Source organism: Tauraco erythrolophus, chromosome 4 (genome assembly GCF_009769465.1).
Source record: "Tauraco erythrolophus isolate bTauEry1 chromosome 4, bTauEry1.pri, whole genome shotgun sequence".
NCBI lineage: Eukaryota > Metazoa > Chordata > Aves > Musophagiformes > Musophagidae > Tauraco > Tauraco erythrolophus.
The window spans coordinates 29,617,407-29,635,491 of NC_141468.1; the positions used below are offsets into that span (position 1 = coordinate 29,617,407).

Consider the following 18,085-nt stretch of genomic DNA (forward strand, 5'->3'; position numbering starts at 1 on the left):
CCAAAAAAAAAAAAGAAACAAGTAGTCCAGTAAGAATAAACAGTAGAAAAGAAACTGAGCAAGCTATTCTTTGTTTTGGGCCAGTATATCCACCACCAGTTGCTGTATGTTGCTTTGGGAAACATGAAACTGGCACCAAAACACTCCAAACAACACAAAACCCTCACCCCCTTTCTAGGTTGATGGCTCTCCTTGAAATGTCCCTCAAATCTCTTTCTGTACTGTGGCTCGGATGCTGCTGAACATTTTGCCTATGGCCTCAAACAGCGGGTCGCAGAACGTGTGGATGCAGATCGAATAGACGCGGCTTATGCACTGGATTTCAATCAGGTAGCTCCTTATGCACGGCACCACTGCCCAGATGTGCAGGAATGACAAAATGGCAAAGTAGATGCCCCAGATGAGAGCCATAGGAATGCCAAAGATTGCTGACAGTAAACGATAAAACCAGTATTTCGTTACAGTGAAGGTGGTAAAACTGGCCTTCCAAATCCCATCAAAGCTGTGTGTTCCCTCTGGCTCAGCAATCACATCTTCAAAATCAATCTGCAGCAAAGAACACAAAGTCCGGTCAGTCAGATGTTCACATCATGGGTGGATTCCAGAAACACCTTTCCTGGAGAGCAATGATCCCCTGCAACAAAAGACCGAGGCACGTACTTCCTACATCCCAACATGATTCAACTCATTTTAACACATCATTTAAGCCATGATTCTTCAGTAACTATCATTTTCCAGTGACTAACTGTGAGTCAATGATGAGCCTCAATGATCAGCTCAAAATTAGACATCTAACTTCCAAATGGAGATGTCCACAAAACTGAGTATGTTTTCCTCATCTCCTACAGCCCTAAGGATATGCAGTGCCCTCAAAGTCTACTTAAGAGACAAACCAGATGAAAAAAATCATTATGCTTTCACTGCCTAACTTAACTGTTTCCCATCTTTATGAATGGAACAAACGCAGTGACTACTTTGACTTTTTACACACCTTAAACATGTATCAATAAAATAAAACATGTATCAATAAAATGTGTTTTATTCATCCAAATTCTCCCACCCTTCCTTGCATAGCATTGCTGAATTTTGACAGTGAATAAACGGTGAGGCTAGCTATTTAAATACATACTTTGAAACAGACATAGATAGTTCTTAGTAGACTGAAAATAAAATGCTGGGTTTAGATCTGTACCAGTTGGAGCTCCTCCTTAGTCTGAAAGTGTTAGGGAGCTTTTTCATCTTATTAAACATAAGGAGTCTCTTCACATTAGAACCGTTTTCATAGAATTTCATAGAATTTCTAGGTTGGAAAAGACCTTAGAGATCACCCAGTCCAACCGTCCCTAATCCCCCATTAAACCATGTCCCTGAGCAGTTCATCCACCCTTTTCTTAAACACATCCAGGGATGGGGACTCAACCACCCCATTTGTTGTAGCCTATCCTGTTTATGTGATAACACTGTTCATGAAAGACATGGCCAGGCTAACATATTAATATTTAGAAGGAACACACTCTTCCACATATTTCATAGTTTGGACTATTCAGAAATTGTTCAAAAACTCACCTAAGGAAGCAGTGCATTCCAACAGGCATATTTTACTGCTCTCTGTTGAAATACTGAGCTATTCAGGAAGCTTAATTGTCATAACATTTCTATTAGAAAATTAACAGAGTTGTGATGATGGTTCAGCTCCCTGTCACACAAACGATGTGTTTGATATAACCCACAATACAGGATATTTAATTTAGTTAGCACAACCAATTGTATAGGTACTGCATTCAACAGGAAAGAGAACATCACAACAGTATTCCTCTGTAAGAAACTAAATGACTGTTTAAATCAGATGAAAGAAAAAAAGAAATTGCATTCCTCGGACTGGATCCCAAAGTGAGATGATAATGCTGCCGCAAGCGAAGATTTACAGAAGCAGGGTAAGTATGATATAGGCCAGTGGCCTCAGAAACTCAGGCAACAGTACCTTAGCATGCTGAAAGGAGGTGAATATACATATATTCAGTATAAGTATTGCTTATACTATAGGAAAAGGCTCACCATCACTTCTTTTAATCTAAAATATACATAATAATTGGAAAGAACTCTTCCCTCTCTCCTGTTGAATCTTCAATCACCTCCAAACAGAAGTTACCAACAAAGGGAAAAATGCTATAAAACCACTGGAGTTTCCAGTTTCTTAAACAAAAAAGATAGTTCCAAAGCAAAACTGCACAGTGTAGGAGCAATTTACTTGAAGGGCTTGAAAGTCCTTGAGAGGAAATTTCTGAACAACCTGTGATATCAAATATCCTGAACATCTAACATCAAGCTGGCTTAGTTCAACATATTGCTCGGCCCAAACATGACTCCCTGCCAGTGCTTCTCTGTAGACATAATATAACACAAACCATAAAACTCCTCTTTATCTGCTACTCTGAACTAGGCTCTAGTGATCTGAAGGTAATCTATGATTGTTTGGAGCGGGAAATCATCATCATCACCATCACACCTAGAGGTAGCATTTGGGTTGAAATTCTGTCTCCACAGAAGCCAACGGCAGACTTCACATTGGCAGAGTACCCAAGGAACACACCTCAGCGCTGTGCACTTGTCCGGAAAGGTATGAGAGCCAAAAGTCTGTCTGGACCTTCTGAAACTGAACAGTATAAATTTAAATACTAGCTACAAAAAGAGAAAATGAAAAGCAAGTTTGAATCATGGTTCTCTTCTGCAATAGTTCTACAAGTATGCAATAACCTCCGCTTCTGTAGGATATGTGCAAGAATTTTTGGTACAAACCTTAGAAAACAGTTTCCTTGGAATCTACGTCTAAAGACAGCATAGAGAGTACACTACATTCACTGCCGAGTGAAGACAGGAAATTGTAAATTATTTGGGCTCTGTAATTTCAGTGGGTGCAAGACTGAAGCTCTAGTGGAAATACTCTAATTCTAGGGAAGGCATCATAGGCAATGCTATGCTCTCTATTTTCATTGTTATATTATTAGATAGAAAAGTTCATGTTCAGGGACTAAACCACTGACAAAAAACTAGCTTTATGAAGTACATTGGCCATAAAATAATTACATGAATCAGTCATTAAAAGTTAGCTGCAGCCTAGTAAGACAGAGCAAGGACCATTCCTGGATGTATTGTGATTTTTTTATCAAATGAAACAATCGATGTCCTTGTATCAATCACAGGATTTTAGGACTGCATCATGAAAGACAGAAGAAAAGGTTGTAGATGTATATATGGATAAGTCAATAGTATCTACTGATGATGCCATCCATTTGTTTTATTTCTATTCCTGCCCCTCCCCCCACCCCCCCAAAAAAAAAAAAAAAAAGATTATTTCAAGATCTGTATATTGTTCACTGAAATCAATCTCATTCAACTGAGTACACATGTTGAAAAAATGTACGGCTGAGTTTAGCCAAGTATAAATGTATGCCTGAGTTGAGCAAGTATATTTTCTTTTTGGAATACACAAGCAAGCATACTTATAGTATCTGTTTCTGCAGCTATTCAAAAGCAAACTTTTCGTTTAGCCATATGCCATGTTAGCTCATTTTCACAGCAAATGGGTGTTCTTGGCTTACCATCACCATTTGCCTTGAAATCAGATAATAAAAATATGCATATGATGGCAAACCCCAAGGTGATTACTGAAAAAAAAAAAGTTGCTTTTCGAAAAATGCTACTACACGAAGACTACTTTTTTTTTTTTTTTCTCACAGCCCTCTTATTCCAAAAGTTCTGGCAATTTATTGCATGTTTCCCACCAGTTGACGTGATCATTGGCAGAGCCAGTTTATGCACACAGCCATCACACTGCAGTTCAGTGCATTGAGGACTATTCAGGGTCACACCTAAAGTCTTTTTATTCATTTCAGTTGTGGCAGAGTCTATCCTGTATTTTTTCAATTGGACCATAAGGAAAATATTAAACCTCTGCAGGAAAGCAAGTTTCCATTGAGCTCCATCAGCCTTTTCATGGTTACATCTTTAATTTAGCTAAGTGGGACCTATTTTATCAGCAAAGCATGTTTTTGGCATGAAAAAAGAAACCATAGGTTAATGTGAAGTTCCTAGAACTTTTAAAATAAATAGTAAGACTTGCCTGTAATTTGATTCCTTTCAAAATAATTCGTTGTAATGAATGCTTTACTGAAAAAAAGGAAGTCAATAAACTCATTGGTTTTCAAATCAAATAGTAAACTTTCTCTAATAGTGATTCTCAGTAACTAACATTTTCAGACTGTTATGTGCTCCAAGATGTCCATGGAGTTAATCCTGGGGAGCTGACAGAAGAATCACACTATATAACATTTCCAGATAGACAGCCCTGTCCTCATTCCAGGAGATGATGCTAATATTAGAACATTTATGATATATCTTTGGCCAGGATTTCCCAGCTCAACTCATACACAGTTATGCTAAAAGTACTCAGGAATCAATCTGGCTGCAAGAAGATAATAGTGGTGTATTTGCACCACTCAAAATTGTCAAGATGTTACTTTCTTGGAGTAATTTCAACAGCTGTAGGAATGTTTCTACCAACACACACAACCAGAATTGATAGTTCTGTAGGAACCCTAACTGCTCTCTCACTATCGTATCCTTCCCACTTCATTATTCCTTGAGACTCGTGTTCCTCTTTGAATAAAGGAGATACCAAACTGAACTTGAGAGTGAAAAGACAGAACTCTAAAAACCCTCAACTGAATACAGTGTTAAAATGAAGCTGTTATCTCCCTGAAAGCTGTAAGACGTTATGAAATTATGCACACGTCAAGAGAGCCCAGCAATGACTGGAACACAAACCTCTGCGGTGCTGTCCAGACCTAGCGGCGGCAGTGATCGGTCTAAATAAAAATAAGCAAAGAGTTGAGGTAATCTGGGCTTCTCAACAGACCACATAGAGATCCACTGGCTGGGAAACGCTATACTTGTTTCACTGTTCAGGCAGTACAGACAAGTTTTTACACTGCAGGAACTGAGATATCACCCAGATTCTTCCTGCGCTGAACCACTCCCATGAAAGATCCTGTTTTTAACTCTTGGGGATCAGTCCTCCACAGGCAGCAGGAGGAAGAGGTGACTGGACGCATTTTGCCTTGCTATGGGTTACATTACGCACTCCTCAATCTCGTCTCCTACTGTCCTCTGGTTTTTAGTTTAGTAGCACTCGGTGATGGCGAGTGTCATCAGCCTGATAACAGGAACCCAACTGAACTAAGTAAAGTAAAAATAGGACTGACAGAAGAAAGAGAAGGGGCCAGAAATATGATCCTAGGGAATAAAGATGCTCTAATTTCTGGAAACGAACCTAACTGGTTTGCAAGGATAAGATATCTTTTTTAGGGTATTGTTCTTGAGGCCGCTTTTGACAAAGCAGCACGTGCACGTAAACCTGTGAAGAACTCTCATTTATCTACATAAAGGCATGCTTAGGTTAGGCTCAGGTCTGGTTTAGTGACTTGCATGTTCAGTCTGCAGTTTGTTCCTCTAGAGCTGTTAGGGTGTGCTGTGAAGTCACGGCGGGTTATTTGCCAAGTTCATAAAAATACAGGCACGTTCACTTGTGACAGGAGAGAAGTAAAGGAAATTTGTTTTGACCCTCAAAAGGATGCTAATAACTCACTACAGCCTTCTGTTTCAGCCAAAGCTATTAAACACTATCAACTCCTGTAACATGCCTACAATACACTTCCTGACTTCAGCTATTCTTTGTTTCCTACTATTCAGTTTGGTAAAGCCACTTTTTACATTGCTTGAAGCTTTTGTCTGATTCTGCCACGAGAATTACCGCAGCTTCTTTTGCTCTGCATGTGTTTATTAAACTTTTATCAGGAAATTAAGGAACCTGCTTTGATTCTAAGAGATATATTCACAAGAAAGGGAAATGGTATGGGGAATTCGTCTTCTTTTTTCAAAGTCTGTTTAAAGCAAAAAAATATTAATTAAAAAGCTTAGCAGTGTGAAGTTACTATTTTTTTATAAAAAAATACAGCTGACTTGAGTTTATATATGAAAGTAGTCTACCTGTTGACCTTGCCGCTTTAGTCCCTATGTATTAAAATGTAGCAGCCTGGAAAAGCGTGTTAAACACCAACCTCAAATAACCTACTGACCAGTTGTGCTTCTCCTCAAAAGTTTGTTCTTTGAGGTATGTATTATCTATTACATAGAAATTTACTGTGCCGGGTCTATCGGGAAAAAGTATTAAGGCTATCAGTATTTTATGGGAGTTTTGACCTCATTTACATTTCTGTGATTGTTAACTATAATTATGCAAATCTATGTGTGTGGTAGCCACATGCTGCTACTGTGCTCACAGCACACACCACAGTCACACCACCCCTGCTCCACTGAGGAGGAACCCAAACAAGCGCTGAGGATGCCTACATTTTTGAGTGCCATCAATACCTTTCGGAGTTGGTGAAAAGATGCTTAGATTCCTACTGGATGTCTCTTGATTGATCACTTGGTATCTCCAATCAAGCAAACCACTTAAATATGCACACAACCTGAAAAACGTAGACTGTCCTACTGATGTCAATATGCGTACATGCTCTGCCAGACCTGGGCTATAGTTGAGACTGAATATATATTTACACAAGAAGGAGTTACAAGCTAGCTTTCTTAACATTTTTAGCACAGACTATGGGAACTGTCTTTACGGCTTATCCTGTGCTGTTTTTAAACAGGGTTTTTCCCTGACACCAAGACTGCAAGTAGAACATCATTTCACCAGATTATATTGTTCCCTTGGAACAGACGTGTAGAAAAAGCCAGCTATGATATTTTTTTCTGTTGTGATAAATGCAATTTGGAAAATTTCCCAATGCATTCAATGTCCTTTAAAGAAACATTCACCAGAAGAGAATGTATAAAAGATCCTGAGTCACATTTGGGAGGCGATGTTCAGGACAAGTGCAGCACTACTAACTTTGGAGAAGGCTGTGGTGTATGTTATTAAAAATTAGAAAATGCATGAGCATATGAGATCACTATCATTTTCTATACTTCCACATACTATTTGAAACTTAAAAATTGACAGTTACGGTGCTTGGAAAACAAAGGCATCACAGCAGAAGCAAAAGAGCCCTAAGCAACATGCTCACAACCATCCATTAAATCAGTGATATCAGCTAAACATCTAAATGTTTCCTTGGCCCTTTGAAATATCATGTTTCTACATCTGCTCATGCTTATCTTCCTGACCACTACCACAGTTTATCAGAAAAAGATTAAAAAGCATATTAGGTTGTTTCTACTGAATCCAAGGAAAAGAGCATGGGAGGTGTTGCGACTCATAGGGGTAAAGCTGCTCTTCTCCCTTCCCTCACCTCCCAGGCACCAGGAGACTCCACTCTTTTGAAGGTGTAGGGTGCAGCACATGGTAGAACTTCATGACTGCAAGGTTACATGAAAGAGGAACAGGAGGATGCTCAGCTGTCAGTATTGGACAGCAAAGGGGTCCCATGCTCTCCTTGAGGATGCACATCCATGTCTTGGTTGCATGGCATTATAGGAACTTGAACAGTGTCTTCACTTGTTTCCACTCTGAAAAAATCATTCACCCTTTTAAGAGCATTAAGTATTCGCCACCTGGCAAATATTTACCTGCAGTTATGTAGAGAAGCTGGTAGTTTGTTCCTGAAAACATACAGCTTCATGATACCTAGATGTTCTACTTCCTTGCTAATCATTGTTTTCAACAACAAACACCAGGCGCTGTCAGGTGTGTTATAAAGGTAAAACTCATTATACTCCGGAGTATTTATATGAGTCTCAGCCTATAGCATGGGTGACTACAAAACACGAACATCCAGCAGTGTTCAGAGACAGGAGAAGTTTCATCACAGACAAGAAATCACCTTGACTCTTGGTGTGGTGGCAAGCATCTAACAAGGGAACCCCAAGAGCCTGTCCAGGCTGGGCTGCAGCAAGATTAGGCTCTGCCTGTCAACCTTGAATTATGTCTTAGAGCACACTGCTGTTGTGGGGATTGGCCAGGTCAGTGGGCACAACCCTCATTCCTCATTCATTGCACAAAACCACAGATGCCATGAGCGCAGATGGCTAGGACCACGGTTTTTGTGTAAAGCTGGTTAAACACAGAAAAATGACAAACAAGTAATTCCTAGGCAAATGAAACCCTAAGCAAGCACGCAGAAATGTTCCACCCCAGTTACTTGTTCAAACTGACCCATGAATTTGCCTTGTGTTCCCTGTCTCCCTGTGCCTGCTTTCTGTAATATGGCATGAACAGAGCATTCTGCTGGCAGATCTCTTAATGGAAATAGTGAATCTTTCCTGAGTACTATAGAGTATGCCAGAAAAGCAAACAATGCTTTAACAAACAAGGTTTTTCATGTTGGAAAGTAGATTTGAAGGACGAGACTCTTCTAGCCAGAGAAGAAAACCAGTCTGGTCAGGAGTGATCCCCACTGCACACATAGCAAACACTCTGATGGATTGTGAACAATTTTAAATAATGCCGTGACTTAGAAAAAGGTTGTGACTGCAGGTCACCATTTCACAAAGTGAAAATCAATGAAAACAGCTAAAAAATAATTTGCTGCTAATTACTGAGAGAAGAACCTCCTGCTCCCTGCCCATGCTGAATTACTGATTACGTACCAGAAAAGCTCTGGTGGTGAGCTTTGTTATATCAGATGGGCAGGCTCATCGACATCTGCCGAAGCACTCGTGAGAAAAATGCGACCAATGCCAATGGGTCAGCACTGCTGCAACCAGCCTTTCTCCAGAGATCCCTTCCTGAAGCACTTGCCTGTCCTGTCTCTATATAGTCCAACCGAAGGGAAGGCTAGCTGTCTCAAGGAGACATCTGCGCTCCTCTGAAACACAGCGGAACTTCCTGTGCAGGTGGGGATACCATGTCAGCCAGTTCCTTGGAAAACAGATTGATGTTGTCAGAGTAAGCAGGCAGAAAATAAAGTGGCTGGTTTCCTCCCTGGAAGCTGGGCTGCTGGGAGACTATTGCAGTTTTCCCAAAAAGAAACTCTTAAGCTTTCTTCATTTTATTATTTGTTTCATGCTCCACAGTTCCTCGTTTGGTACAGCTACTTTAGCAAAGAGCTCTGATACGTGTGTTTATATATGCATCCATGTCTGTCTGTCTGTTTAAAGAGGCAGATTCATCAGCATGAACATCAGGTGAAGTTTTGACTACACTAAAGATAATGGGAATTCTTTATTGATTCCAGTGGGGTCTGGAATTAAGCAGAATACAGAAACATTAATAAAAGTAAATATATTCTGTAAAAAGATTTTTATATTATGCATATTATATAAATATTATATATTTATTATATATTTTATTTATATTGCCTTCAATGCAGGTTTAAAGATCTAACATTAAGGTAATAAACTGCTATTAAGTATAACTTTTCAGAACTTGGTCTAGCTTCGTCGCTCCTAAATTTAGTGACCAATGGGAAATGGAAATATAGTGACCTTGGACTCCTGTTCAGTAGTACGTGGAGAGAGACAGGCACCTTTGGAGGGTTCTTTAGATCTGAAATTCTGGGTTTTTTCTACCATTTGTAAAGGGAGTCTAAGGAGAGGAGACTCTTAACTAGGTATATTACCCACAAACACATTCCCGTTAACTGCTGCAATACTTTTTAGCAAATCTATATAACTTGTTCTCATCTCTTCCCTCATTTCTACCTGAATCTGCTTATTGCTGACAGTGAATGTGCAGAGATGCCCAGCTGCCTCTCTGTTCCTTTAAAAAAAAATTGCCTCTCCATTTCTTCTGTTGGAAGGTTTGTCTCACTTATGGGAGATCTTAAGTTCTTGATCCTTAAATATGAGGCAACTATTTCTTTAGTATTTCATAAAAATTAATATATCATTAGTCTAACATTATGAGGCAACTATTTCTTTAGTATTTCACAAAAATTAAGATATCATTAGTCTAACATTCTGGTCTTGTAATAAACTCCCCTAGAACAGAGATATATGAACTTGGACTTCATAAAACGACAGGAGAATTTACGGTTGAGGTCTACAGGGGATATTAACCTGATCTTGAAGGAGAACTGAATGTGTTTTTATAGTATTTGTTTGGATTCTGAGAATGGATTTCAAAGTTGACAGAGGAAGTGTTGCAAGCTGTCTATGAGACTCCCTTAGGCTTTTTTAAAACTCTGAGTTTAAATTCAGCACAGCGGGAGTCTGGACAGGGAATGTGATGCTTTCACCTTCAGCTGTGAGAGTATCTTCTCACTTCTTATCTATGAAGCTGAATTTATCAGTTCTCGTTTATTTGAAAATAAACTACATGGGCCAGACAAATAGGAGAGACTATAGACAAATCCCATCCTTGTACAGCCCCTCTAACACCTATAGCACAGCTCCTTGTCTATCTTGAACAAAATCGGGTGCAGGTTTTGTCAATTAATGGGCTCATCAGAGTGGGGATAGTGGTACTGAAACTATTTGTCCTCTTGAACGCCTATCTGATGACATAATTTCTGACAAGAATAATACTGCATTAAATTCAAAGTTTGTTTTGAAACTATCAAAAGACATTTTCATAAGAAATCTGCCAGAAAAATATAAAGGGACTAACTGACTTAAACCTGCCTCCTCAATAAATCAAATGAAATTAAATGGCATAACTTCTCTTTCATCTTCAAAATAACAAATCCTTTTTAGTCCAAGATGGTTTTTATTACTGTTGTTTCTCTGGAAAAGAAAAGAGAGAGGGTAGTTCTGAATCAAAAAGCTCAAAAAATCAATTGTTGATGTAGATTTCTTCCCACCGTCTGTTCATTATAAAGGTATTTGAGAGCTGTTTGAAACACAAACTTAATTTAGAACTATATCTCTCTTCATTTTCCAGAGATCACAAGTTTTATGGAATCATCCAAGTTCATTTGTATTTTCTTCTCTCTGTTACCTAAAATACAACAAAGATCGAATTCTCACTGGGGATCTCATGGACAGACCACTCTATTAGACACATTTTCCCTCTTTCCTCTGGAGAGTTTTGGATTTCTTTTTTTTTTTTTTTCTTTTAGACATCCATACTCTGCAACACAAGGTGGTATTTCTATCCATATAGTGGGCTAAAAATTCTAAAATTAATTAAAATTATTCTTAAAATTTTCTAACATATAATCTGATTCTGTTGAATTTATCAGAAAGGAAAACTATTTGTCTCCTCTGAATCTGAGATAGTGTCCAATAAATTCTAACAAAAGAAAGAACCATGCTGAATCGTTGGCTCTGTCCCCATGGCCATCAAATGAACATTTTCCTATGGAGTTATGAGTCATGTTCATCATGCTAAGCAAGTAGGCAGCGCATAAGGCTTTAATAATACTATGAGCTTAAACGCAAACACATTTTTTTGAGAAAGACGCTTTCATTAGAACAAATGCCATTATTATCTGTAATCTTACGGATATTCAGAAATTCCATGACTGGGAACTCCTAATTAATGTGCAAGAAAACTGTTTTTCAGAACTCTTAAGATCTTGCTCAGTCCTCATATAAACTAGCACTCCTAATGACTCAAGTTTTTAATCTCTCACTCCTAGACTAGCCTTGGAAGAAATACTTGAAACAGAATTGTATCACATGGATAGCCAAAATCAAACATTTCAATAATCTTGCATTTTAAATCTTAACCCCACAGCTGGACATTAATATGACACAAAGTTTCAGAATCATTTCGTTTAAGTGCAGAAGAGTAAAAGTAAGGTGCCATGCCTAAGCTGTGTGTATCGTCAGTGGAGAAAAATATGGGCTTTGAGAGGACTGCTAGCTCTGTCTTACAGTTGGGCCTAAGCTCTGGAATCTGAATCTGCTTCCAGAGGCATCCAACATCAACATCACTGCCAACAGCAAGAACCCAGCTGACAAGCTTGGATTAGAATATACACACACATTTATTTTTATATATTTATATTGATGTATTTAAAGACTTATATTTATCTATTTTCATGTGACTTTTAACAATATCTGAAAACAAAGAAAAGGGGTCTGCATTACATTTTACTTAATTCCTTGTTTGAGAACAAGCACCTGGTTAAGCTCTGCTTTTCTCTCATTTACTGTGTCGAAGAGCAGAACTCTGCTCCTCCCAGGTTGATGCCTGCCGTCAGAGTGACAGCCCTCAGTGCCTTAGTCCTCCCATCCAAAAAGAGCAAGGGATGATGCCTGGTGTAGAGATGAGAGGTGCTCTGCCTAGTCATCTCTGTCATGGTGCATCTTATACCTTGCTCAGTGCAACTGGGAAGGACCATAATTGTGAAGGGTTAAATAAAATGGCAAACTGCTTTTTAAAAAACCTCTCTATTAGAAAGTGGCAGAAATTGTAAATGGCTTTAAAATGACTGAGTAGTACTTTCCTCCGCAATGCCTGCCTAAGCGTGTTACGGCATTTGTCAACATCTGACTAAAAATTCCAAACTTTTCCTTGCAGAGAGCTGAATTGCCCTTAACTGCATTAGCTTTAAGTGGAGGCCCGAATATGTAACTGTTTAAAACTTCTTACAAAAGCTCTGCATCCTTACATCTGTAGCCAAGCACTGGATATTTTTTCCGGAAAGAAAAGGACTCTCATGCAACAAACGGCAGATAGACACCACTTGTTTAAAACAAAATAATAATGATGTTCTGGATGGTAGACCAGGCCTTCCTCGCTGGCACACCACTGCAGGAAAAAACTACACTCTGGCTGCAGATGTGAGTGCACGTTTGGTCCTTACTCGTCCCAAAGGAGTACACTTTGCAGGGTTGGCTGCAAGGTCCATCATCCTGAGTGAGGAGCAAAGAAGTACTGAGAAGCTCAAGCTGCAGGAGAACTGGCTCCTTCCTCTACTTCTTCCAAATTCAGTAAACTTTGTGCAGCTGTGACCACTGATACTTTGAGAAACTTTGAGCTTGGAAGAGTTGGAAGGCTGTAATTTAGCCATACTCTGGAAAACACAAATACTGTGTTGGTAAACAGGAAGAGCAAAGGCTGAACTTCAGGCACCTTCATGCGAGTCCTGGGTCATCGGGGAATGAATGAGAGAAAAAAAAAACGATCAGTTTTCTATACTGTTTGTTGCATCTCATCACGCATAAATAAAAACTGAGGGACACAAGTCCCAGAGTAGAATGGTCCAGTGAAGGACATATGAAATAGATGCAACTGTGAGGCACAATAGCTGTATAATCACTGGCATGACTCCCGGGGAGATCTCAGGTGCTCAGAGGCTGTTTCTCCCTTGCTAGATTCCCTCCTTGCCTCCTGCATGACTACCCAACTTCACAAGCCAATGCCTCAAGGCATGGGACCACTGTTGCACATTCTCCCTCTGCCAAGGTGACACATGAGGGCAGTTGTATCAGAAATAAACTCCTTCCTTTCCGCTCCCTGCTGAAGGAATTAGAACCGGAAGGAAATTCTGGTGATTTTACTAGAGCGTGCTTCCTCCAGCACAGAGTTGCCAACTCTGTTGTCGGCAGACCTCAGGTTTGGTAAGGCCTCATTTCCGTCCATGGCTGAACAGAAATCAAATCATTTGCCCCACTTTTCTGGAAACCTCCTAGCACTTAGCTTCCACTCGGTAGCTAATTTGAAAATAAACCATAAGCAAATTCAAAGTCATCAGTAACTTGGGTATAAAGCTGCTCCATGTGTCTAGTTTTTACACAAGGATCTCGACCGGGTCTCTCCCTCTTGCCTGGATCCCTACCGCATGGCTGCCTGCACAGTGCATCTGCTGCAGAGGAAGCTGAGCAGATGCACATCAAGGGAACACGTCTCCTGCTTCTCACAAGCAAGGGTTATTTTTAAAATGTGCTATGGGAAGTATTTGAATGCAGACAACACTGAGGCCTTTTAGAGAGCTGCTTACAGAGCAGATTCCTCGTTCTCTGTCTAATCATTTCTGTTTCATGGCTGACTGATTTGTCCCCAGTTTCCATGCTATTGTGCCTCATAGTCAAGAGGCAAGAAATGCGTTAAAGGCTGGGTAAAAAGCAGAAGGTTCTGAATCTAGAAAAATGCAATGGCTCTAAACAAAATTGAGCTAAGCCTGAACCATACTTCTGGCTTGCAATACCACTGAACATTTTTTTTCTCTATCTTTCAGTACCCGACTGAGACTGGGGACCTCTCCTGTTAAACAGGCATGTTTTTCACACTCTGCCTGGATGACTTAAAACTGAAGTACAGACAGACACATTAGAAGGGGACCACAGACTGGTAACTAAGGCAGTAACTGAGTTTGTATATCTTCACCCCAACCTGAGTCTGTCTCTTAGGTACTGGTTCTGAACTTTATGGCTACTTCTGACAAGCTGAATCTGAAAGCATTGTCCAAATAAACTCAAATTGTGGCAAAATGCCTCTCTCTACTTTTCAGGTTGGACTTACCCATTAAATACTTACAAAAATCAAAGCAATTCTTATTTATCTTTCTAACAAGACAGAAAAAGGTTGCTTTACAATGCCCACGTTTTTTACAAATGCTGCTGGTTTTATGATGCAAAATGGATCCTGTCTGGTTAACATCAAATTCATTTTGATACATTCCTGTGTCTTGATGTGACTATGTGCACTACCAGGAGCTCGCTTGCTGACACAGAGGCAGTACCAGTATTCTGGCTGTTTGCTGGTTTTCAATGAATGTGTTGGTCCACAATTATTTCAAAAGGACAAACAGAAAAGCTTCGTTTTTTCCATTTCTGTAATTCTTACTTTTCAGCTTTCTTTTGGATGATTGGACGTAACAAACTTTCTTAATCATTGCCCCTGTGGGAGGCAGAGGGCAGGAGAGGCTTTGTACGCTTCAGTTTCTTTCAAGTCTGTTAGGAGTTTTTTCCGTCAGTGGTCTCCCTCTTTTCCCAGCAGGATCTTTCTTTCCCTAGTTAAGTTTGTGGACACCCGGATTCCAACTTGCTTGGGGGCTATGACTCATCCTCAGAAGGTTTGGTTGCTTTGGGGACTTCTTCTGTTGATGTACGCAATAAGCCATGATGCAGTTTCATTCTTCAGCCCTTGCATTCCCTGTCTACTCAGCTGCTCCTCCATGGGTAGAAAAGAATTGCTCTCCCCTATGTAAAATCTACCATTTTAATTGAAGTTTTGTACCATTAGGTACATAGATGATTTTTTCTATACAAATAAAAACTTTATGCTTTTTCTTTCTAGATTGCAAAGCTGCAACGGCTCCTTAAAGATATAGCCTGCTCTGAGGGATAATTCTTAGTGTTGTTCCGGCACGAAGGCTGGTCGCATTCATCACCTTCAAATTATGTTGAAGTCAGTGGAATCTGAGGCTACTCGGGACCTTGCTATATTGTCTGCACATAGCATGAATCATTTTACTGACATACATTCAGGAACCAGAGTCCAACCTTTTGATTCTCTGGAAACAATGCAATATTTCTCTTTTTCAGTAACAGGTCTTCCTGACCAACAAACATGGTGAACTGCACACACTCAGACTCTGCTGGACACTAAATAAGCCAGTTAGTGGCTTAGTCACCCACTACGGCTGGGCAACTCCCGTTTTTCCTAGGTTCTCACAAGCCCAGATGACAGCATCCTCAGTTTTTGCATGCATAGTATAAAATTCGTCTGCTAAGAGAGAAACCAGCTTTATGATTTTTCTGACCAAAGTGACTTCAAGCAAAAACCTCCAGCGACACTGATTTGTCAAAAGTCAAACTCTGAATTAAAAACCCGAACAAAAAGACTCTAGACAAGGGCACAGTTAGATTTTGCTTAGCTTGTTTGCATTTATCGTTTCCTGAGGGGAGGGAAAACACCAAGGAAAACAAAACGAAACAAGGAAACAAACCCAAACGACTCCCAGGACCTCTGGTTTTGCACCCACTTGGCTGCGGGAGGGTGATGTGTCCCGCAGGCCGTGCCCCAGCAGCGCAGCTAGCTCTGACCGCGCTGGTTTGGTGCCACCTCCCCGCCCTGCCTCTATACGCGCCGGGGAGAAGGAAAATCCCTTTGCCGGTGTTACATGAGGTCACGCAACATTCTCCCCCGCTCCCCCGGCCCCGGCCGGGACGTCCCGGCTGCAGGGCTGACCCGCCGGCACACAGCTGCAGCAGCCCCGCGGTCCCTGCCCCAGAGGGGCTGCCGCCAGCCCCCGGCCCGGCGGGACGCAGCCCCGCAGTGCCCCGGCCCGGGGCGTCCCCGGCGGGGAGAGCCCGGGCAGCCAGCGGGAAGATGCCGCCCCGCCGCGCTGCAACCGCGGACCCGCGTCCGCAAGGAGCTCCCGCGGGCTGCCCCGGCCCGCTGCCCGCCTCTCTCCTGCACCCTCTCCCTTTTCTTTAAAGAAACAAGATAAAACAAATTACGACCGCCACCCCCGTCCCCGCCCTCTCCCTCTTGCAGCAGGTGGAGGGAAGCGGTTCGCGGGCTGCTGTCGCCCTGGCAGTGCCCGCGTACCGTGCCTCGGTAGGGCAGGGCAGCTGCCCGCAACTGGCATCGCCCCTCGCCCCGTCCCGCCTCGGCCCCCTCACCTTGACCACGTCGTCGTTGAGGTGCTTGGGGTCTCGGTTGACCAGGTCGATCTCTTTGGTGTGCACGTCGTGCACCGCCTTTTCGCTCAGCTCGTCTGCCATCATCTTGTTGTTGGGCTTGTAGATGTTGCCCTGCTCCCTGATGGGCGCCGTGTACAGAAAGCCCTGCGGATAGGGAGAGCGGGCGGGAGGGGATTGCCGAGCCGAGGGCAGGGCAGGGCAGGGCAGCGCCGCGCCGCGCAGGAGGGCGGGCTGGGGGAGGCGGCCCCGGGTCCCGCGGGGAGCGCCGAGCGGCGGGAGCCTCGCTGCGGGGCGGCTCTCGCCCCGGCTATTTAACCGCGGCCGCGGGGCGCACACCACACCCCTCGGTACCAGGCGCGGCACTGGCTCCGGCTCCCGATCCCGATCCCGCCGCCAGGCGGCCCCGGCCCCGCGCCCCGCCGCGCCCCACACGCCCCGCACCGCCCGCGCCCGGCCCCGCTCCCCGCCGCGTTGCCCCAGGGCGGAGCGCAGCCGCCCCTAAGCGGGGAGGGCGCAGCCGCAGCCCTCACGGGCAGCGCGGGGAGCGGCCGGGGCTCTGCGCTCAGAGTCCTCCCCGTACGGCCCTCCGCACGCTGCCCTTGCCGTACCGCCCTCGCCGTGCGGACCGGAGCACGGCACCCTCACCGTTCCCCCGCCACCCCGGCGTCCTCACCGTACTGTCCTCACTATAACGCCCTCACCGTACCGCCCTCCCCGCACGGCCATCACCGTGCCCCCTTCACCCCGGCGCCCTCGCTGTAGCGCCCTGCATATACCGCCCCGCACATAGCGCCCTGCATATACCGCCCTCACCGTACGGCCGCCACCACAGCGCCCTCACCGCGGCCCCAGGCCGGCCGTAGCGGACGAGCACCTCGGGTCCCCCTGCCCCGCGGTCCCAGCCCGCAGGTGCCTGGTCGTCCGCCCTCCCCGCCGGTCGCCGGCCTCAGAGACCCCGCTGAGCTGCTCCGCCGTCCCACTCCTCTGCTGGGCCGGGTCGCTGCAGCGGGCGGGGAGCTCGGGGCGGCCGCGCCGCTGCAGGTACTCGGCGCCGGGCGGGAGGGCGGCGGGGCAGCTCGCGGCGTCCCGGCTCCGTCCCCGCGGTGGTCCTACCTCCGAGTCTATGTATTTGGTACCGGACATGCTGCCCGGGGCTGGCTGGCGGCTCTGCCGCGGGTCTCTCTGCGCTATAACTTGTAGGAGCGGAGGCAGGAGGATCCCGCTCTGCGGAGCTGCCGGCCGGGGGGGAGGTAGCGGGGAGGGAGACGGCTGGCCTCCGGCCACGGGCTGCTCCCTGCCTCTGCCTGGGGTGGATGACAAGCCGCGGTAGGGCCCGGCACATCGCAACGCGGCGGGGAGCCGCCGGGGGTGGGAGGGGAAAGCAGCCCTGCCCCGGCAACCTGGAAGCGGGCGGGCTCGGTCCCGGATGCTTGGGCCATGCCGGGCGGGGACAGGGACGCGACAGGGACAGGGACACGATAGGGACAGGGACAAGACAGGGACAAGACAGGGACAGGGTCCCCTCCGCGCCGCCCTCCCTGTC

The 18,085-nt window shown here is 43.9% G+C and overlaps 1 protein-coding gene across 1 annotated transcript; it reads right to left on the reverse strand.

Annotated features, from left to right (window-relative positions):
• Positions 1-204: 204 nt before the first annotated feature.
• On the reverse strand, positions 205-17,685 carry CAV1 (caveolin 1). The gene is made up of 3 exons (XM_086610457.1): positions 17,656-17,685; positions 16,522-16,686; positions 205-546 (listed from the first exon to the last, which is right to left on the reverse strand). The coding sequence occupies exons 1-3, from the start codon at positions 17,683-17,685 to the stop codon at positions 205-207; spliced, it is 537 nt and encodes a 178-aa protein (XP_086466583.1).
• Positions 17,686-18,085: the final 400 nt, after the last annotated feature.